This window comes from Pseudorca crassidens, chromosome 2 (genome assembly GCF_039906515.1).
Source record: "Pseudorca crassidens isolate mPseCra1 chromosome 2, mPseCra1.hap1, whole genome shotgun sequence".
Classification (NCBI taxonomy): domain Eukaryota; kingdom Metazoa; phylum Chordata; class Mammalia; order Artiodactyla; family Delphinidae; genus Pseudorca; species Pseudorca crassidens.
The window spans coordinates 83,264,072-83,287,087 of record NC_090297.1 but is presented as its reverse complement, the minus strand read 5'-3'; the positions used below and the strand labels follow the sequence as shown (position 1 = coordinate 83,287,087).

Sequence of the window (23,016 nt, the reverse complement as noted above, 5' to 3'; positions counted from 1 at the left end):
TCCTAGAGATCTCTGTCTCAATGCTCAGACCCAGCCGCACTCAACGACCAGCAAGCTCCAGTGCTGGACACCCCATGCCAAACAACTAGCAAGACAGTAACACAGCCCCACCCATTAGCAAAGAGGCTGCCTAAAATCATACTAAGTTCACAGACAGCCAAAACACATCACCAGACACAGCCCTGCCCACCAGAAGGACAAGATCTAGCCCCACCCAACAGAACACAGACACCAATCCCCTCCACCCAGAAGCCTACACAAGCCACTGAACCAACCTTATCCACTTGGGGCAGACACCAAAAACAATGGTAACTACAGACCTGCAGCCTGTGAAAAGCAGACCCCAAACACAGTAAGTTAGGCAAAATGGGAAGACAGAGAAATATGTAGAAGATGAAGGAGGAAGGTAAAAACCCACCAGACCAAACAAATGAAGAGGAAATAGACAGTCTACCTGAAAAAGAATTCAGAGTAATGATAGAAAAGATATACAAAATCTTGGAAACAGAATGGAGAAAATAAAAGAAACGTTTAACAAGGACCTAGAAGAAATAAAGAGTAAACAAACAATGATGAGCAACACAATAAATGAAATTTTAAAATTCTCTAGAAGGAATCAATAGCAGAATAACTGAAACAGAAGAACGGATAAGTGACTGGAAGAGAAAATAGTGTAAATAACTACTGCAGAGCAGAATAAAAGAAAAAGGAATGAAAAGAATTGAGGACAGTCTCAGAGACCTCTGAGACAACATTAAACATATCAACATTCACATTATAGGGGCCCCAGAAGGAGAAGAGAGAGAGAAAGGACCCGAGAAAATATTTGAAGAGATTATAGTCGAAAACGTCCCTAACATAGGAAAGGAAATAGCCACCCAAGTCCAGGAAGCACAGAGAGTACCATACAGGTTACACCCAAGGAGAAACACACCGAGACACACAGTAATCAAATTGGCAAAAATTAAAGACAAAGAAAAATTATTGAAACAGCAAGAGAAAAGTGACAAATAACATACAAGGGAACTCCCATAAGGTTAACAGCTGATTTCTCAGCGGAAACTGTACAGGCCAGAAGAGAGTGGCATGACATATTTAAAGTGATGAAAGAGAAGAACCTACAACCAAGATTACTCTACCCAGCAAGGATCTCATTCAGATTTGATGGAGAAATCAAAAGCTTTACAGACAAGCAAAAGCTAAGAGAATTCAGCACCACCAAAACAGCTCTACAACAAAGGCTGAAGGAACCTCTCTAAGTGGGAAACATAAGAGAAGAAAAGGACCTACAAAAACAAACCCAAAACAATTAAGAAAATGGTCATAGGAACATACGTATTGATAATTACCTTAAACGTGAATGGATTAAATGCTCAAACCAAAAGACACAGGCTCACTGAAAGGATACAAAAACAAGACCCATATATATGCTGTCTACAAGAGACCTACTTCAGACCTAGGGACACATACAGACTGAAAATGAGGGGATGGAAAAGGATATTCCATGCAAATGGAAATCAAAGAAAGCTGGACTAGCAATACTCATGTCAGATAAAATAGACTTTAAAATAAAGAATGTTACAAGAGACATGGACACTACATAATGATCAAGGGATCAATCCAAGAAGAAGATATAACAATTGTAAATATTTATACACCCAACATATGAGCACCTCAATACATAAGGCAAATGCTAACAGCCATAAAAGGGGAAATCGACAGTAACACAATCATAGTACAGGACTTTAACACCCCACTTTCACCAATGGACAGATCATCCAAAATGAAAATAAATAAGGAACACAAGCTTTAAATGACACATTAAACAAGATATACTTAATTGATATTTATAGGACATTCTATCCAAAAACAACCTAATACACTTTCTTCTCAAGTGCTCATGAAACATTCTCCAGGATAGATCACAATCAAGCCTTGGTAAATTTAAGAAAATTTAAATCATATCAAGTCTCTTTTCCGACCACAATGCTATGAGACTAGATATCAATTACAGGAAAAAAAACTGTAAAAAATACAAACACATGGAGGCTAAACAATACACTACTAAATAACCAAGAGATCACTGAAGAAATCAAAGAGGAAATAAAAAAATACCTAGAAACAAATGACAGTGAAAACACAATGACCCAAAACCTATGGGATGCAGCAAAAGCAGTTTTAAGAGGCAAGTTTATAGGAGTAGAGTCCTACCTCAAGAAACAAGAAAAATCTCAAACAACCTAACCTTACACCTAAAGAAGTTAGAGAAAGAAGAACAAAATAACACCAAAGTTAGCAGAAGGAAAGAAATCATAAAGATCAGATCAGAAATAAAAAAGAAATAAACAATAGCAAAGATCAATAAAACTAAAAGCTGGTTCTTTGAGAAGATAAACAAAATTGATAAACCACTAGCCAGACTCGTCAAGAAAAAAGGGAGAAGACTCAAATCAATAGAATTAGAAATGAAAAAGGAGAAGTAACAACTGACACTGCAGAAATACAACGAATCATGAGGGAGTACTACAAGCCACTATATGCCAATAAAATGGACAACCTGGAAGAAATGGACAAATCTTTAGAAAAGCACAACTTTCAAAGCCTGAACCAGGGAGAAATAGAAAATATAAAGAGACCAATCACAAGCACTGAAATTGAAACTGTGATTAAAAATCTTCCAACAAACAAAAGCCCAGGACCAGATGGCTTCACAGGTGAATTCTGTGAAACATTTAGAGAAGCGCTAACACCTATCTTTCTCAAACGCTTCAAAAATATAGCAGAGGGAGGAATACTCCCAAACTCATTCTATGAGACCACCATCTCCCTGATACCAAAACCAAAGATGTCACAAAGAAAGAAAACTACAGGCCAATATCACTGATGAACATAGATGCAAAAATCCTCAACAAAATACTAGCAAACAGAATCCAACAGCACATTAAAAGGATCATATACCATGATCAAGTGGGGTTTATCCCAGGAATGCAAGGATTCTTCAATATACGCAAATCAATCAATGTGATACACCATATTAGCAAATTGAAGGATAAAAACCATATAATCATCTCAATAGATGCAGAAAAGGCTTTTGATAAAATTCAACACCCATTTATGATAAAAACTCTCCAGAAAGTAGGCATAGAGGGAACTTACCCCAACATAATAAAGGCTATATATGACAAACCCACAGCCAATATCATTCTCAATGGTGAAAAACTGAAACCATTTCATCTAAGATCAGGAAAAAGACACGGTTGCCCACTCTCACAGCTGTTATCCAACATAGTTTTGGAAGTTTTAGCCACAGCAGTCAGAGAAGTAAAAGAAATAAAAGGAATCCAAATTGGAAAAGAAGAAGTAAAACTGTCACTGTTTACAGATGACATGATACTATACATAGAGAACCCTAAAGATGCTACCAGAAAACTACTAGAGCTAATCAATGAATTTGGTAAAGTACCAGGATACAAAATTAATGCACAGAAATCTCTCGCATTCCTATACACTATTGATGAAGAATCTGAAAGAGAAATTAAGGAAACACTCTCATTTACCATTGCAACAAAAAGAATAACATACCTAGGAATAAACCTACCTAAGGAGACAAAAGACCTGTATGCAGAAAATTATAAGACACTGATGAAAGATATTAAAGATGATACAAACAGATGGAGAGATATACCATGTTCTTGGATTGGAAGAATTAACATTGTGAAAATGACTACACTACCCAAAGTAATCTACAGATTCAATGCAATCCCTATCAAACTACCACTGGCATTTTTCACAGAACTAGAACAAAAAATTTCACAATTTGTATGGAAACACAAGAGACCTCAAATAGCCAAAGCAATCTTGAGAAAGAAAAATGGGGCTGGAGGAATCAGGCTTCCTGACTTCAGGTTGTACTACAGTAATCAAGACAGTATGGTACTGGTACAAAAACAGAAATATAGATTAATGGAACAGGATAGAAAGCCCAGAGGTAAACGCACGCACATATGGTCACCTTATTTTTGATAAAGGAGGCAAGAATATACACTGGAGACAAGACAGCCTCTTCAATAAGTGGTGCTGGGAAAACTGGACAGCTACATGTAAAAGAATGAAATTAGAACACTCCCTAACACAATACACAAAAATAAAGTCAAAATGGATTAAAGACCTAAATGTAAGGCTAGACAGTATAAAACTCTTAGAGGAAAACATAGGAAGAACACTCTTTGTCATAAATCACAGCAAGATCCTTTTTGACTCATCTCATAGAGAAATGGAAATAAAAACAAAAATAAACAAATAGGACCTAATGAAACTTAAAAGCTTTTGCACAGCAAAAGAAAACATAAACAAGACAAAAAGACAACCCTCAGAATGGGGGAAAATATTTGCAAACAAAGCAACTGACAAAGGATTAATCTCCAAAATATACAAGCAGCTCATGCAGCGCAATATCAAAAAAACAAACAACCCAATCCAAAAATGGGCAGAAGATGTAAATAGACATTTTTTCAAAGCAGATATACAGATTGCCAACAAACACATGAAAGGATGCTCAACATCACTAATCATTAGAGAAATGAAAATCAAAACTACAATGAGATATCACCTCATACCAGTCAGAATGGCCATCATCAAAAAATCTAGAAACAATAAATGCTGGAGAGGATGTGGAGAAAAGGGAACACTCTTGCACTGCTGGTGAGAATGTGAATTGGTGCAGCCACTATGGAGAACAGTATGGAGGTTCCTTAAAAAACTACAAATAGAACTACCATATGACCCAGCAATCCCACTACTGGGCATATACCCTGAGAAAACCAAAATTCAAAAAGAGTCATGTACCAAAATGTTCATTGTAGCTTTATTTACAATAGCCCAGAGATGGAAACAACCTAAGTGCCCATCATCGGATGAATGGATAAAGAAGATATGGCACATATATACAATGGAATATTACTCAGCCATAAAAAGAAACGAAATTGAGCTATTTGTAATGAGGTGGATAGACCTAGAGTCTGTCATACAGAGTGAAGTAAGTCAGAAAGAGAGACAAATACCATATGCTAACACATATATATGGAATTTAAGAAAAAAATGTCATGAAGGACCTAGGGGTAAGACAGGAGTAAAGACACAGACCTACTAGAGAATGGACTTGAGGATATGGAGAGGGGGAAGGGTGAGCTGTGACAGAGCGAGAGAGAGGCATGTACATATATACACTACCAAACGTAAGGTAGATAGCTAGTGGGAAGCGGCTGCATAGCACAGGGATATCAGCTCAGTGCTTTGTGACCGCCTGGAGGGGTGGGATGGGGAGGGTGAGAGGGAGGGAGATGCAAGAGGGAGGAGATATGGGAACATGTGTATATGTATGGCTGATTCACTGTGTTGTAAAGCAGAAACTAACACACCATTGTAAAGCAATTATACCCCAATAAAGATGTTAAAAAAAAAAATCAAAACTGCAATGAGGTATCACCTCACACTGGTCAGAATGGCCATCATCAAAAAATCTACAAGCAATAAATGCTGGAGAGGGTGTGCAGAAAAGGGAAGCCTCTTGCACTGCTTGTGGGAATGTGAATTGGTACAGCCACTATGGAGAACAGTATGGAGGTTCCTTAAAAAACTAAAAATAGAACTACCATATGACCCAGCAATCCTACTACTGGGCATATACTCTGAAAAAAGCATAATTCAAAAAGAGTCATGTACCACAATGTTCATTGCAGCACTATTTACAATAGCCAGGACATGGAAGCTACCTAGGTGTCCATCGACAGATGAATGGATAAAGAAGATGTGGCACATATATACAATGGAATATTACTCAGCCATAAAGGGAAAGGAAATTGAGTTATTTGTAGTGAGGTGGATGGACCTAGAGTCTGTCATACAGAGTGAAGTCATAAAGAGAACAACTAATACCGTATGCTAACACATGTATGGAATCTTAAAAAAAAAAAAAAAAAGGTTCTGATGAACCTAGGGGCAGGACAGGAATAAAGATGCAGACGTAGAGAATGGACTTGAGGACACGGTATGGGGGAAGGGTAAGCTGGGACGAAGTGAGCGAGTAGCATTGACATATATACACTATCAAATGTAAGGTAGATAGCTAGTGGGAAGCAGCTACAGAGCACAGGGAGTTCAGCTCGGTGCTTTGTAACCACCTAGAGGGGTGGGATAGGGAGGGTGGGAGGGAGATGCAAAAGGGATGGGATATGGGGATATATGTATACGTATAGCTGTTTCACTTTATTATACAATAGAAACTAAAACAACGTTGTAAAGCAATTGCACTCCAATAAAGATGTTAAAAAATAAATTAATAAATAAAGGGTTTCAATAAAATACAAACAAAGAAAAAAAAAAGGATGCATTGTTAAGCAACTTACCTATAAGGCTTCTTTATTTTTATTTATTTATTTATTTTTGTGGTATGCGGGCCTCTCACTGTCGCGACCTCTCCCGTTGCAGAGCACAGGCTCTAGATGCGCAGGCTCAGCGGCCATGGCTCACGGGCCCAGCCGCTCCGCGGCATGTGGAATCTTCCCAGACCAGGACACGAACCCATGTCCCCTGCATCGGCAGGCGGACTCTCAACCACTGCGCCACCAGGGAAGCCCCTGTAAGGCTCTTGCTGTGACTCCTGAGTAGTTCTACATCTCAGTGGTTACTGCCTTCCTCATCTCCACTTTTACCTGTCTACATAATGGAACCAATATCCTATATATGGAAGTGTTGGTTTTGACAGAACCTGTGACCTCCATAGAGACTGTCTTCCCAAGCCAGCTCAGCTTTGACAGTGGGCTCTAGTTCTCCAGCTTCTTGCATGGCCCTGGAAGCTCAGTAAAACCTTGCCTGCAGCTGGGTTCCTCAGTTTGTTAGCTCTCTCCAGCCTCCTCCTCCACCAGCCAGAGGCTGGTGTCCAAAAGTCTGGTTTTCAGGCCAGTGTCTCAGAGTTGGGCTCCGCTTTTCTGTCCAGTCTCTTTAGATTACAGACTAGTTGGACTCTGCATCTGGCTTTCAATCTCACCTTCATATGCTTGGATCACCCTCAACTTTATGGTCTCTGACTTTCAAACCAACCCAGGACCCCAAAGGTCTTGGCCCGTATTCTGTGTATGGGGTTCCTACTAGGCTACGAATTAAGTTCAGACTACCCTAGTTAAATTTGTCTTTTCGTGCATGCCGATGTCGTGTCTCAGCCAACAGGACTTGACCTGTGGTGACCCAAATCTACAGAACAACAGTCCTCTTGTAACTCTTCTTGATCCTCGATCGGGCTCATCTAGCCTCATGACTTCATGTTTATTTTAGCCCTGACCTCTTGCAGTTTTCTAGACCCATAATTTATATTATCTTTAGTACATCTCTTAGATTTCCTGCTCTCAGAGAAGTTTATTGATTTGCTAATTCATCCAACAGGCACGTATGAACACCTACCGGTTGGCACTGCAGACAGTCGGGGCTTAGTCAGGGAGTTAGACAAAATAAAGGGCTGTGTCAGGATGCTTTTTATTGCTAATGACAGAAGTCCTGATTCAAACTGGCTTAAGCAAAAATGGAATATATTCCCTCACATACCTGGCAAGTCTAGGGGTAGATCTGGTTTCCTTCAGGCACAGCTGGATTCATGGATCTTAAATGCTATCTTTGGGACCTGGCTTGTCTTCATCTCTCAGCTCTGCTCTCTTCTGCTTTGTGATGGCTTCATTCTCAAGCCCTCCACATGGTGGCAAGATAGATGTTACCATTGCCAGGTCCACATTCTTCTAGGTGCCAGTACAACAGAAAAGATACTGCTCTCTCAGTAGCCCCAACAAATGTCCCACTATGTCTTGCGGTTTCTCACTGGGTTATATGCTCTTCCCTGAACGGATGACCTTGCCCAGGGCAATTCGATGATCTAGCTGGTCAGACTGGAGTCATATGTCCTCTCCTTATAGTTGAGCGTGGAGTCAACTCTATTGAAACATTTAAGTTGAGAGCAAGGGATACAGTGGTTCCCCTGAGGAAAAGGCGATGGATCTGAGATAGTAAAAAAAGTTTTAAGTTGTCAGTCACAGCCATTATGTTCATGATAAATGTGTATGATACAGCTACAAACAGGGTCAAGTCTGACAGAGCGAACGTTTGACTTCATACATGGTAGGCAAAGGATTCCCTCCTCCCTTATCCTTCAATGCTTTTCCTTCCTTCCTTTCAGCAGAATTAGTGAGTGCCTATTTTGTTCCAGGTTCAAAACATAGATTGTCCTAGAAATTGACCCTGCTTATAAGGAGCTTACAAAGTAGTGAGGTAGAGAGTTAGTAAGAGCAGTGCACCCACGTTTACTGAGAACTTATGTTGTAAGAAATAGAAATATGAAGAGTATTTCTGTGTTTTTTATAAAATTAAAAAGACACCTTCAACCATTATATTGTTTAAAGTCTTTACCCAGGCTATCTCAGTAAATTCTAGTTTGTTTAGTGCTTGGAATAAGTCTCTTTGGTATGCTCCATGAAATAATAGAAACTCCATAATCCCCAATTTTTAAATTTTTGCCCAGGCTACTGTAAAACTCAGAGTTAAAAACCTGTGGTTAATTAAAAGAAGCTTTCCTTTGCCTAAGTTTTCCTTAAGATTTTTTTTTTATATACTTGGTTTAGGGTTTTGTGATTTTATTGTTTCTGGGACTTTTGTAGTAAGGTACCTCAAAATAGAGATACAACAGAGATAAACAAAATACCTTTAATTTCCACTTTTACCTTTTGCCTCTGATCTATGGCAGGTTATTAAAGCATCTCCCACCAGTGCCCAGTCGCTTCCCCTCTTGTATCCAGACATCTCTATTAATGTATTCACAGCTTGTGTATAGCAGGCCGATCAGACACTGAAGGGAACACATGTGGATATGTATTTTTTTTTTAAAGGCAACAAACATGAAAATATTTTTGTGACATTCAAGATCCAACATGCAACCTTTATATTATCTTTTAGCTGTAGGTTTTATTTTGTTCTGTACTATGGGAAAAAAAATTGAGAAAAGCAACACAGATAATCCAAGGATTAGGGAATACATGAACACAGTGGTTCTCTCCTGGAGAGTTGGCAACGCCTGGAGACATTCTTCATCTTCTTGGCTACTGGAGTATTGTGGGTAGAGGCCAGGGATACTGCTAAACATTCTACGATGCACAGGACTGGCCCCACAAGGAAAAATAATCCGGTCCAAAATGTCAATAGTGCCGTTATTAGAGAAACCTTGCATTAATAGGATTTTTAGAATTCTAAATCCTGAAAGGATTCAGAACAATCTTGTAACTTAGGCTTCAGACAAAACTAGAAACAAATGAGACTCAAAGAATGATCAAATCCTGGAGCTAACAGGAAAGGTCATCTAGTCTGGACTAGGTGTGTGATCAGTCAGCTGGCCCAGTCTCTCTGTGCCTCAGATTCCTATTCTGCAAAAAGGGATATGAAAGCTTGCCTCAAATGATTGCTGTGAAGATTAACTAAAAGAATACATGTCAAATGTTCAGTACAGTACCTGACCACGATGTGTTGTTGATAAATAGTGGTAGTGAGAGCTGAGGTGGTAGTTACGATTACCGTCGTCCAAGGTCACAGAGCTAGTACACAGCTTGTTTAACCCCAGACTCCCTGTCCCATTTTGTTATGCTCCATTGAGGGTCTATGAAGAAAGGTTATAGGGGCAACTCAGTGGGGATTAAAGAGCACTGGCCTGGAGAGCAGCTTAGTAGCTGGTACTTCAGGAGAAAGTCTGAACAAAAGTTCTTCATAAAAGACAGGCAGGGGATTTAACTCGTAGGTGGGAGCTAAGGGAGACTAAAAAGGATTGGTTCCTACCTGAAACAGGCTACTGTCTCTGATTCCAAAGCTCTGTGAATGGTGTTCCAGGTGGTCCTGCCTCCAGGAAGGGCGGGGCTTAGTTCACATGACCTTTACCAAACCGTTATATCCCTCACCTTGTCTCACAGCCCCAACAGACATCTGTTGGGGAAGGTCCCTGCAATGCTGGGATGGTTAGACAATATTTCTGGGGACCCTTTCATCTCTAAGATTCTCTGATGTCTGATAAGTTTTGTGGGCCTTGTGCTGGAGCGATCATGTGACATTGTAGGTAATACCCAGTAGGCGTGTGTAGACAACCACGGATCTCCTGTTTTATGACTTGTGGAGTAAAAAATGCTTTATTAGATTGTACTAATTCAGTCAGCACGAGCATATGATTGAGATGTTGTGCAAAATGCTTTTTCTCCTCTGAAAATAATAGTAAATTATCTTACCAACAATTCTGTGTAATAGCTTTCCCCTCATTTTCTTAAAAAACTTATAAAAATTCTTTGCAGTTACTCTATGAGTTAAATTTTTATTTCTCTCATTAGGTTCACCAACTAAATTGTTTTTAATCAGTGGCTTTCTATAAAAATTAGCAGAAGTCAAAAGCATTAAAACTCTCAGGACCACAAATGTGGATTAAATTCTCTTGAGGGAAAATCTCATTCCTTTAGTAACCTTCTCTCGAATATCCCATGTGTTGGATTGAACTCCTACAGTGATTCTACCTCCAACAAAATATTCTACATAATTAGTCATTTAAAGACATTTTCTCCTATATCTTAACATGTCAGTCCTCCAACTATGAATTAGATTACTTTAAAAAATCAACACGAACAAGTCAATATATGAGAAAACAGTGAATCACAACTCATTTTATCTGTTTTCCATATGTTTGTGTGACATTCAAGATCCACAAAGCAGTCGGAGAAGAGCAACACGCACCCATCCCGTGGGTGCTGGCTGAGCACCAGGCACTGTGCGCACACGTCCTGTGGTGCAGGGCAGGCCACCCAGGTGCAGAGAAGTGGACTGATTTGTCCCAACTCACACAGTTGGTAAGCAGGAGAGCCGACAACACAGCCCCACCTGGCTTCTAACTGCACGAGTTTGCTACAGGCCAGATCTTAACAAGGAATCGCTCAAGACTTAGCATAATAAAAAAATCCTCCCTAATATTGGACTGTTTTTCATTTAAAATTAGAGCAGTACTCTGTTTTTATTTGACCTTCAACTTTTTTTTTTTCAAGGTGTTATGTAACGGACCAGGAACATGTGTTCCTATCTGTATATCTGCCCTTCTCCTTGGGATACTAGGAATAAAGAAAGTGATCATTGTCTACGTTGAAAGCATCTGCCGAGTGGAACATTTATCCCTGTCCGGAAAGATTCTGTTTCACCTCTCCGATTACTTCATTGTTCAGTGGCCGACTCTTAAGGAGAAATATCCCAAATCTGTCTACCTCGGGCGAATTGTTTGATGAATGACAACTTACTTCTTTAGAATTTTGCAGTCAACAATATTTACTATAAATGGGGAACAGAAAACTACATGTTTATGTAAAAGCCTTTGAGAATCCTGAGAATTATTGGTGGTCAAGAGTAGAGAAATGTATAAGTAACCCAGTGAGGAAACTGAGGTTGCTTTTATAAAACAAACATTAATAAACCATTAAGTGTTTATGCCTCCATGCTCCAAATTTCTGTTCTATATAAAGATGTTTACCACTACCTGCAAGTTATCTTCTGACTTGTTTTACTGATACTTTACTAATATTTTCTAGAACTAAATATAGAATTTGTATGATTAGCCACATTTCCTGTTCTACAGCTTTTTTTTTGTTTTACAGTATTCTGCATTATAGAAAGAAAAAGAAAAATATTTCTTAGTTTTTGTTCAGACACAACAGGCTTTATTTCCTGTATGGAAACAGAGAGGTCCCTAGTGAATCCTTTCAGCATAAAGGAAGCAGTTATATTAAATTGGCTTCATGACAATTTGCACTCCACAGGCTTCCAGAACTGAGCGCATAAACCAGTATCTGTTTTTATTCTTTGGTTTTGCTTTGTGAGTAGCTGGCCTTACTCCAGGATATCTTTTAAAATCTTTTGTTTGTTAAAATAAATGAAAAGGTGACTACTGTCATACGAGTAAAAACATGGTTCTGTTTATCAGGGCCGAACTCTCAAAACATTTTTTTTAATGTTATGGTAAATTCACGATTTTGTGGCTATAGCTATCTCTGGCATTTTAAGATGTGTAGGCTCAGGAGAGTATATATTTACTTAACATTTACTTAAGTGCTTGTTGTATGCCAGGTGTTCTTCTAAGCACTTTTCAAATATTAACTCATTTAACTCTAATAACAACTCAATGAGGTAGGGACTGTAATTTCCCCCATTTTACAGATGACTTTCCAAGCTCATAGGACTAGTAAGTGCCAAATCGAGAATTCGAGCCCAAGCTTAAGAGCAGAGCCAGGATCATGGACATGGGGCCTCTGCGGCCACATAGGGACCCACAGTTAGGAGGGCCCGACACTTGGTTTAGTACTCTGCTGTCTCTCTCTTGAATTTCTTAGCATGTTTTGAACAAGAGGCTCACACTGTATTTTGCACTGGACCTTGCCGATTATTTAGCTGGCCCCGCTTGAGAATCTGTGCTCCTCAAGAGCCGTGTCAACTACAACAGAAGTACAACACCTAACGCAGGGCCTGGCCCAGCAGCTCTGCAAGAAACAGGAATTCCATTCCCCTCCCTGCTATTTTAACAAGGCAACAAACAATGAGAAGACCTCTTGTGATGTTTAAGTTGTTTGTTTTTTTTTTCCTCTTAAATCTGTCTTATAAGTATGATATAAATCTAATAAAGAAATGGTAAGAAATTAACAAAGAAATTGACTTTTGGTGAAAAGGGGCTTGATCACCTAAGATGACATAAAATTAAAATGCTGAGGCTACCCTAGCCTTTCTTGTTCTTTTAGAAATTCTCTTTCTCTGAATAAAGTAAAGTAGGCTCATCTGTCAGGACATTTTCCCAGGTTTTTGGCTGGGGAAACGCATGGCAGAAGACTCTCAGAATAGTGAAAGCGCTTTGCCGGTGGCCAGTGGGGCAGCCAAGCGCTAGTTCACTGTGCTTTGACTTTAAATCTCAGATCTCAGGCACTGGGTCTGTGTCACCTGACATAAAGGTCTGAAATATCAGGTACCATATTTGTGTGGTTCCAGCAGGAGCGGAGATGAAGTAAGCCTCGACTTTTTTAGGGAGAAAGTGATTTTTTTTTTTTTTTTTTGAGACAGCAGCATGTACATTTTATGCATCTTTGAAAAGTTTTTCTCTGTCACTGTTCCTGAGTGGCACTAGGTGAATAGTGGATGAGTGGACTGTATTCAGTGCAGTTAATGCCTGTCTGTGCTCCAGGGCAGCTGTCCCAGGGCCCCCCGCAACTAAGCCTGCTGCATTGGCTCCTGTCGGGCCAGAGCTTACAATGCTTAGGCCATGGAGAATTGTAGAAAAGAAGCCATGATTTTTTCCAGAAACCTATGTCCCAGATGCTTTGCAGAGCCTTAACTTAGACAGTGGTTAGCCTGGAATGTCAGAGAAAGAATCTGTGTGTGTTATATCACTAAAAGTTCAGAAATATCTTCCTGGGTTCGGGCTGCTATGCACACGTTTCAGAGCCCAGCTGAGGCACATGTGATCATGCCTTCTTTCTCAGTTGCAGATTATTTGGTAAACAAGTGCCTATTCCTGTGTCTTATTGTTATGGCTAATTCAAGTCCTCAGGGTCACACTAGCAAAGGGAGCTGGTTTTGAGATTGCAGTAGGGGCTGTATCCCTGCTGTGCATTTCTGCGGCATGAAGAAAGCTAGTGCTCTAGTCTCAACTGAAACTGAAGAAATCAGTAGCTAACTTGTCCTTTCCAATTTCTCTTGAGGCACTCTGGAATGCAACTCTTACTGGAAGAGACTATTCATGAAAAATTTGTTGCATCAGTCTTTAAATGAGAGGCAGGGAAACCACACATCCTGCCCACACCTACTTCCCTGGAAGATTTTATCTACAGTTCAGCTGTCCTAATGGGTCTCAGCAGCTTGCCAGGTCAAAGCCTAAATGTTTCAGAAGGGACATCCAAAAGTCATCACAGGAAGCTTTCGCCTGGAACGAAGAGTGCTATGAAACCATGTCAACAAGAGGAATGTTGTACACTTTTTTTTTTTTTCTTTTTTGCGGTACGCAGGCCTCTCACTGCCGTGGCCTCTCCCGTTGCGGAGCACAGGCTCCGGACGCGCAGGCTCAGCGGCCATGGCTCACGGGCCCAGCCGCTCCGCGGCATGTGGGATCTTCCCAGACCGGGGCACGAACTCGTGTCCCCTGCATCGGCAGGCGGACTCTCAACCACTGCGCCACCAGGGAAGCCCTACACTTTTAAACTGAATAGCAAGAGGTGCTTGCTAGAAGAGAGATGACCCAGACTTCGCCGTATAAAAGCATCTGGAAACACATTGTTTAATTGTCTTTACCAAGATAGGTTAACGTTGGGAAATGTACCACCTCTTACTGTGCAGCTCCCTGAATTGAGTCTGTGCTTCATATCTCCTAAAAAGCCCCATCTCACCAAAAAGAGTTTGATAGCAATGTATGAAGCTTCTTTTATCCACGGTAATGCCATCGTGAATATTAAAGAAGGTCGTCCTCCATACAGCTCGGTGTTGGGGACCTTGTGTAGTTTCTTCCCCATGATTTCAGCTTTGGCAGACGATGAGCAGACATCCAGATTTCGTCATCTGCCATGAGCTTGCTTCTGTAAGCCCCAGCACCCCAGGACTCTCAAATCAAGTGTTCTGGTTCCCACTCACTTTAAACGTGGATTTGACATGCCTCCTCCTTTTCCCTTCAAAGTAGTCACCTGATGCCAGGCTCTGCCATCTCGCTCAAACAACAAACTTTGGAATAATTTTTGTTTTTTTACTCTTTCTTTAATCCACATATAATTGGTTGCCTTTTTTTTTTTTAATATCCCCAGAATTTTCCCTTATCTTTTCATCCCTCTTCTCTCCTTGTCATCTGATTTCACCCGTTGATTCTGCGTTTGAACTAGTTCATATCCAGCCTTCCTTTTTAGTCCCATGGTCACAACTAAGCTAACGCTTTAACATAAATTCCTTGCTTTGTTAGCACATTTTTTGAGGAACTGAGGCATAAAGAGATTAAGTAACTTATCTAAGATTTTACAACTAGAAAGTAGCAGAGCTGGCATTTGAACCAAGGTACTGTAGCTCCAGCCAGACTTATTTGAACAGCTATGTTAGGTTTAAAATTTTAAAAGTGCTAGAAAGGAAATCAGCAGGGTGCTGTGAAGGGAATACAGTGCTGACTGCTCTAGAGAGGGATATCAGGAAAGGCCTCTCTAAGAAAGAGACATTTCAGCTGAGATTTGAGGCAGGGTGCCTGAAATATTTGTCCTCTTCCCACTTCCCCTCCCAACTTACGTCTCACCTCTCCAGTAAAATATCACTGTTCCCCCATAGCCTGGTTTCAGCAACTTCTTCTCTACACACTGTGTCCTAGCTGCCCACACCTAAGGTTAGCACAGATCAGGTACCATCATATTGCAGTACCTTGTACTTACATAAACACCTGTGAAGGGAAGACACGGATGCTTTTGCTAATTAATTCTTTATGTTTGCCTTACTTCAGGGACTGTACCTCATGCAACTTTTGTGCCCTTGCTCCACTCTTGGTCACACCTACCACAGCTCAGGACAGAATGTAGCCATTAAGTATCTAAATTCTTATACTTTCAGACTTTGTCTAGGCCTACTTAGTTCCATTTCATCTGGACCAGTGGTTCTCAAGCATTTTGGTCTCAAGACCTCATTAAAAATTATTGAAAGACCCCAATGAACTTTTGTTTATGGGGGCTATATTTGTCAATATTTACCACATTAGAAATTAAACCAGAAATTTTTTAAACATAGGAATAGATGGGGACACATTCTATTAACCATCAGAGCAATGACATCATCACACATCCTGTAGCATCTAGAAAACTATAAAATAATGAGAAGGAAAAAGACAGATAATACCTCAGTATGCCTTAATCACATGACAATAGTTTTGACCTCATGGAGCCCTGAAAAGACCTTGAGGCCCCCCAGGGGTCCCTGGGCCACATTTTGAGAAGTGCTGTTCTTTATGTATGACACACCAATGAGTTCATCTCCTCTAGCAGCCTTTAGTCGGTCTGTGCTCTGTGTACTAGTTTTCTATTGCTGTGTAACAAAGTGCGGCAAACTTAGTGACTTAAAGTAACAGTGATTATCTCACAGCTCCGTAGGTTAGAAACTCATTCAGGGCTTAACTAGTTCTCTACTCAGGGTCTCACAGGCTGTAATCAAGGTGACAGCCAGGACTGAGTTCTGATCTGGAACTCTAGATCTTCCAGACTTGTTCAGGGTGTTGTTGGCTGAATTCAGTTCCTTGCAGTTGTAGGGCTCATGGTGACCTGTTTCTTAATGGCCAGCAGGAGAGTCTCTACTGCAGCTTGTCGCTTTTAAGGACTCACGTAACTGGGATCAGGCACACCTACGGTAATCTCTCTCCCTTTTAATTAAATCGGTGTCAACTGACTAGGAACCATAATAACATCCTCAAAATTCCTTTTGCCATATTAATATAACATATTCAGGAGAGCAATAGCCCATGATATTCATAGGTCCCATTTCTACTTCAGGATAGGGGATCATACGGGGTGTGGGCATCATGGTTAGAATACTGGAGGCCAGCTTCGAATTTGGCCAGGTACAATGTGCCTGGCGTTTTTTGTTTTGTTTTGAAAAAGAAAATTTTTTTTAACTTTTACTTAGACCACCAGACTCCTTCATTAGTATCCAAGTTCTCTAACTTATTTTTAGTACGGGAAATTCATGTCTTCCAAACCTCGTCCCTTTTCTAGCAAGTTATTCTGTGCCTCACTTTGTTTGCTTGTCAAATAGGCATAATAATGGTACCTAGTTCTAGAGTTGTGAACACCAAACTAGATGATACGCGTACTGCCTTTAGCACAGAGCCTAACACATAGTAAGCCCTCGGTTACCTTATGTCTCCAGGCAACCAAGGTGGCTTCCTTGGTATGTAGTGGCCTAAAGGAAGGCTCTCCTTAGACGAAGCCCAGCAACCACTCCCACCCTCTAGGATGGCCTTTATCAAACAAAGCAGAAAATAACATATGTTGCCAAGAATGTGGAGAAATTGAAACCCTTATAGGTTGCTGGTGGGAATGTAGAATGGTTCAGCAGCTGTGGAAAACAGTTCGGCAGTTCCTCAAAGAATTAAAGTTACCATGTGACCCGGCAATTCCACTCCTAGGTGTATACCCCAGAGAACTGAAAACATGTTCACATATATCCTGTACCCAAACATTCATTCCAGCATTATTCATAATAGTCAAAAGGTGGGAACAACCTAGATGTCCACCAAACTAATGGATGGATTAACAAAAGTGATATATCTGTACGATGAAATATTATTCAGTCACAAAAAGGATGTGACTAATTCATGACATGCTACAGCATAGATGAATGAACCTTGAAAACATGCTCAGGGAAATAAGCCAATCATAAAACCCCACATATTGTATGATTCCATTTACATAAACTGTCCAGCATAGGCAAATCCATTGCGAGAAAGTAGATTCATTGTTGCCAGGTGCTGCGGGAAAGGGCAATGAGGGTGACTTTAAATGGATGTGGGGTTTTCTTTTAAGTGAGATGTTCTAGAATTCGATAATGGTTGTACAACTATGAATATACTAAAACCCACTGAGTTGTACACTATAAAAATGTGTACCGTATGGCATGTGAATTGTTTCTCAATGAAAAAAACTATCATCAGTAGTCAGGGAATCTGTCCTTAGATATTTGTGGCTGTGTATACAGATGAAGAAAGACAAACCAAAAACTAAGCACAGCAGCCAGGAAGCTGCTACAGGCAGTGTTTTTGTTTATTGTGATTCCATCTCTGCCCATGACCAGAGACTGAACAAAGAGAGAAGGTCTGGGGACAAAGCGTGGCCACTGGGGAAGAGCTGAGTAAGAACTGGGTGAAAAGAGCCAGTGGGGGGCCTGGAGGGAGACGATGGCCTTGGCACGCAGTAACTCCCTCTCCCACCTCCTGCCTAAAGGGCCTCAACCCAGACCACGGAGGTGAATTGTATTTTCCAAAGTTGGCCAGCCACATGCTCTGCAGTATGACCTGGCTGCTTCCTCAGCCAGGAGTTTGGTTGCTCTCCCTTGGAATTTAAACCGGCCACCAGACTGCAGCGAGAGTGGGAAGTGACATTCTAACTCAGACATTCCCCCGGGGGATGCCGTCACAGAAGGCAGCCACCAGGCTGTGAGAAGCGCAAGCCCCATGGAGGGGCCAGGTGTAGGTGTTCAGGGTCATGGTCACAGCTAAGCACAGGCTTTGAGTCATCTCAATCCAGGTGCTAGACGTGTGAGGGGAGAAGCCTCCAGATGATTCCAGCCCCGCCATTTGAGTCACTCCCAGCCTTTCTAGTCCTCCCAGCTGAGGCTCAAACACCATGGAGCAGAGAAAAGCCCTCCCTTCTGTGCCCAGTGAATTTCTGACCCGCGGCGTCCATGAGCAGAATCAAATGGTTGCTGTTTTCTGCCACTGAGTTTTCCGGGAGTTCATTTCAAAGCAATAGGTAATTAGAACAATAACCTTTCAGAAGGAGCCAGTCCCTCTAAAGTTTGGTTACTTTGGCTTAATATTAGGAGAGGAGACGATTTCTCCCTCCAAGGCAAAAGGAAGAAAATGTATTTCTACACCATGGATAGGAAAAGGCTTTTTTTTTTTTTTTTTTTTCTCCTTCCTCCTTGGCCTGCATGTAGCAGTGAAATAGAAACCAATGGATTCTTTTAAATCTTTTAACCATATGCAGATGAATAAGCAAATGCTTGGACTTGATTCCTAATCTCTTTTCCTTCCCTGTATAACTGATTTTTTTTCCACTCTAATAAACTTTAGCATTTAAACAGAAGTCATGTGTCACATGTATGATGATTAGCGGCAAGAATGTAGAAAAAGAGATAGCTGCAGAGCACGAAGCCTTAATTAATAGCCAAGCCATTCAACTGAAAATAAGAACAGTGTTTCTGGCAGGGAAATATGAACTTGGCATCCTTTTTCTTCCCTCAGTCTTTTTAGGAAAATTATTTAAAATTCAATGATTATAAAGAGAACTTTTCAAAGTTTTCAGTTGAGTTCCAGTGATTGAAGTACAGTAATCTTTCAATGACATCGAGTAGGGCCACCCTCCCCATCCCTGGGTCCTCCTGTGAACTGCCAAACCCCAGAATTTGCAAACTGAGACTAGTGCAGAAATCAAACAGAAGAAAAGGCGACAGCAGCAGGAGGGATGGAATCTGGAATGACAGTCTTCTCCTCTTTTGAAAAAAGGGGAAAGAAGTTTCATTCTTCAAAGAAAAGAGAAAGAAAACAAGACTTTTATGGAAATACCATATACAGAGTTGGCAGAAATTCAGCTAGGAATAAAAAGTATCCAAAATGTTGCCTTGTTCAGTTCCAGCCTGACAGCCAAATGATAGAGGCTCCATTTTCAAGCTGATTTGCTCTGAACTTTCTGGACCTATGACCATGCAAGGCCTCTAGAAGGGCCTAAGCTTTGGTCCGTTGATTCCCCAGCTGAACAAACTAAAGTCTAAAGCAGCCAGATGGAGAAAGAGCTTAAAATTCATCAAAATCTTATAGAAAACAAAGTGTTTATGGATGAAATGATAAAAGGCCTGAGATTTGAGTCAAACTTCATTGCCAGGGTGGGGAAGGAAGGCAGGTTTACAGATGAAACAGGATTAGCCATAGGTGATCTCCCTGGAATTGGGGCGGGGGAGACAGTGGGTACACTGGGCATCATTATACCCAAACTTCATCGTATTATATTATTCCCTTTACTTTTGTATGTATTTGAGCGTTTCCATAATTAAAAGTTTCAAAAATATAAATCATGTTAGCAATCTTCAACTGCTAAAAAGTCAAAGAATGTATTGATTACAGGTAAAATGAAACAAACTAGGTTTTAAAATGAGAACAAGGAAGGAAATTTACAAATTACTTTTGTTCATATTTAACTCATGAGAAGAAATTCAGTCAGTCTGCAAATCTGATTTCTGAACCAGAATACGTTTTTCTGACTTAGAATATTCAGTCCTGGAGCTTTCACTACGCTGCTCTCGAGTACAGAACGTCACCTTCTTCTTTATCCATGTAAGGGCTGTGCTTCTCATCGTTCAGTAAATATTTGAGGTGTTCCCACCTCAACTTGATGAGACCTTCACAGGAGGTTCCCGGCACTGACTCCCACTGAAGGTGTCCCCTTTCTCCAAGGACACACTCCTTGCTCCTATCCAGAAGACGGCAAGAGCACAAGTCACCTCTGTGGACTGGGAATATTAAAGTTGGTGCTGACCCTAAACTCGTCGTGCTGCTGAGGAGACTGCATTATGGAGCAGAGGAAAGGCAGCTGCATGGTAAGAGCCCTGGGTCAGGTTGTGGCTTTGCCACTATGCATGTGTTTATTTTTATTTATTTATTTATTTATTTAAAATGAATATGTTGAAGTCCTAACTCTTAATTAATTAATTTATTTTTGCTGTGTTGCGTCTTCGTTTCTGTGCGAGGGCTCTCTCTAGTTGTGGCGAGCGGGGGCCACTCTTCATCGCGGTGCGCAGGCCTCTCACTATCGCGGCCTCTCTTATTGCGGAGCACAGGCTCCAGACGTGCAGGCTCAGTAGTTGTGGCTCACGGGCCTAGTTGCTCCGCGGCATGTGGGATCCTCCGAAACCAGGGCTCGAACCCGTGTCCCCTGCATTAGCAGGCAGACTCTCAACCACTGAGCCACCAGGGAAGCCCTATGCATGTGTTTAATCACAGTTAATTGTAATATATCTGTGTTTCCTCACCACGTACGTAACATGAAGGATTTGGACGTGATCATCTTTGAGATCCCTTCCAACAGCACTGCCACCACAGCAATAGTAACAGTAGCTTGCATGATTTATCACATGCTAGCAACAATGCCAGGTACTGCACTAAGCACAGTGCGTGCAGTGACTTATTTAATCCTCAGATCCAGGCAATGGAGTTCCCACACTTTATAGAGACCCTTCCACTTGCCACTCCTTCCTCATGGGGCCAGAAGGGTGCGACCACCCGAGCCCACACTCCCTTTCTGGTCCAAGCTCTGGCTGCCAAGGACCCCAGAATCCCCTGCCTCAGTGGCCCAGGCCTGCTTCTAGGACTTGCAGGGTCCTCTTCCTCAGGTGTGCCCTCCCAGGTTGGTTTACGGTGGGGAAGAGTAAGGAAGGCTTTTAGGCCCTGCAGGCTGGGGGCAGGATACAAGGCACAAAACTCCTCGGTGGAACGAGGTAGAAAGAGAAGGACAATGAGGGGGGGAGTTATTTAAGCTCTTGGCTGGGGTCCTATAAATGTTAGGGGTGGGAATAATGAGATTAGTATTATTATTACCATCGATTTTTACAGAGGATGAAACTGAGACGCAAAAAGCTTGAGTGATTGCCTGAGGTCGCACAGCTGGTTAGTGGTGGAGCCAGGGCTCAGAGTGTTGTCCTTGTGATTCCAGGCTCTCTTGCCTTTCATGCTGCCACCCAGCGAAATCTGCAGACCCCGCAGATCCCCGAGGGCCTCATGAGATGCAGGGAAGGTCCTGAAAAGCTATCTTCCACCAGTTAAGCTGCTTTTCTTCCTCCAACTACGTTATTGGTGCCAACTGAGAATGTGGCAGACAGTAGTGGTGGCCAAGCCTCATCCAGAAAAAATTACCATGGGAGGTTGATTCAACAGAAAAATATTTGATGTAAGAGTATGACAGTTAATCCTAGGATTTCACTTTTTGTTCTGAACTTCTGACCCACAGCTGCTAGACCAACCACGGAATATCAGGAAGGTACCTTAACTAGATTTTAACCCTGTTAAACAAGTGTTTGGCCAATCAAATAAGTAGGCCTTTGTTGATTTCCTTTAAACTCTAAAACCAGGAAATGACTTCTAATATGTTAAGACCCCCACCTTCCCTCCAAGGACATCCTGAGGCACAGAAATAAAATCCAACTAAACATGCTTTCAATGACTATTCATCATGAAACATCCAGCCAATTATAGGTAATTTGAAAAAGCAAATTTCTGAACAAAGCTCTAAAAATATTCTTGCAGTATTTTTAGAAGGCATAATTTGATGTATTTAGTACCAAGTACTCAATTTAGCTATGTGTTAGATATTAAGCACAAATATCTAAAGTTAGTGTTAATAATAGTAACTAACGGTATTGAGTGCTTGTTATGTGCCAGGCACAATCCTTCATCTTTTGCATGAATTCACTCACTCGATCCTCACACAGCCACATGTAGTAGTTAATATTATTAGTTCTTCACAGATGAGTAAACCGAGATACAGAAAGAATGGTAAGCTTAGAACCGAGATTATACACAAAGGGGTTTATCAAAGTAGTATTTATAATAGAATAAAATTGGAAACAATCTAAATTGGAAAACATTTAGTAAATTATGATATGTCCATAGTGAACAGACTTGTGGTTGCCAAGGGGACGGGGGGAGAGAGAAGGATGGACTGGGAGGTTTTTTTGGGGTTTTTTTTAACATCTTTATTGGGGTATAATTGCTTTACAGTGGTGTGTTCGTTTCTGCTTTATAACAAAGTGAATCAGTTATATATATACATATGTTCCCATATCTCTTCCCTCTTGTGTCTCCCTCCCTCCCACCCTCCCTATCCCACCCCTCCAGGCGGTCACAAAGCACCGAGCCGATATCCCTATGCCATGCGGCTGCTTCCCACTAGCTATCTACCTTACGTTTGTTAATGTATATATGTCCATGCCTCTCTCTCGCCCTGTCACAGCTCACCCTTCCCCCTCCCCATATCCTCAAGTCCGTTCTCTAGTAGGTCTGTGTCTTTATTCCTGTCTTACCCCTAGGTTCTTCATGACATTTTTTTTTCTTAAATTCCATATATATGTGTTAGCATACGGTATTTTGGACTGGGAGTTTGAGGTTGGTAGATGCAAACTATTACCTTTAGAATGGATAAACAATAAGGT

General features: G+C 41.1%; 1 protein-coding gene across 3 annotated transcripts in view; it reads left to right on the top strand.

Annotated features, from left to right (window-relative positions):
• ALG14 (ALG14 UDP-N-acetylglucosaminyltransferase subunit) overlaps positions 1-18,901 on the top strand; it is a 111,798-nt gene extending 92,897 nt beyond the window's left edge. Inside the window, exons 4-5 of one of the 3 annotated variants that reach the window (XM_067726971.1) lie at positions 10,764-10,910; positions 11,103-11,535. In XM_067726971.1, coding sequence (XP_067583072.1) covers positions 10,764-10,910; positions 11,103-11,333 — 378 coding nt within the window. In that variant the 3' untranslated portion in view covers positions 11,334-11,535. Of the gene's footprint in view, positions 1-10,763; positions 10,911-11,102; positions 11,536-18,038 lie in introns of those variants that run through there. The other 2 variants (XM_067726975.1, XM_067726972.1) reach the window with 2 other exon arrangements.
• Positions 18,902-23,016: the final 4,115 nt, after the last annotated feature.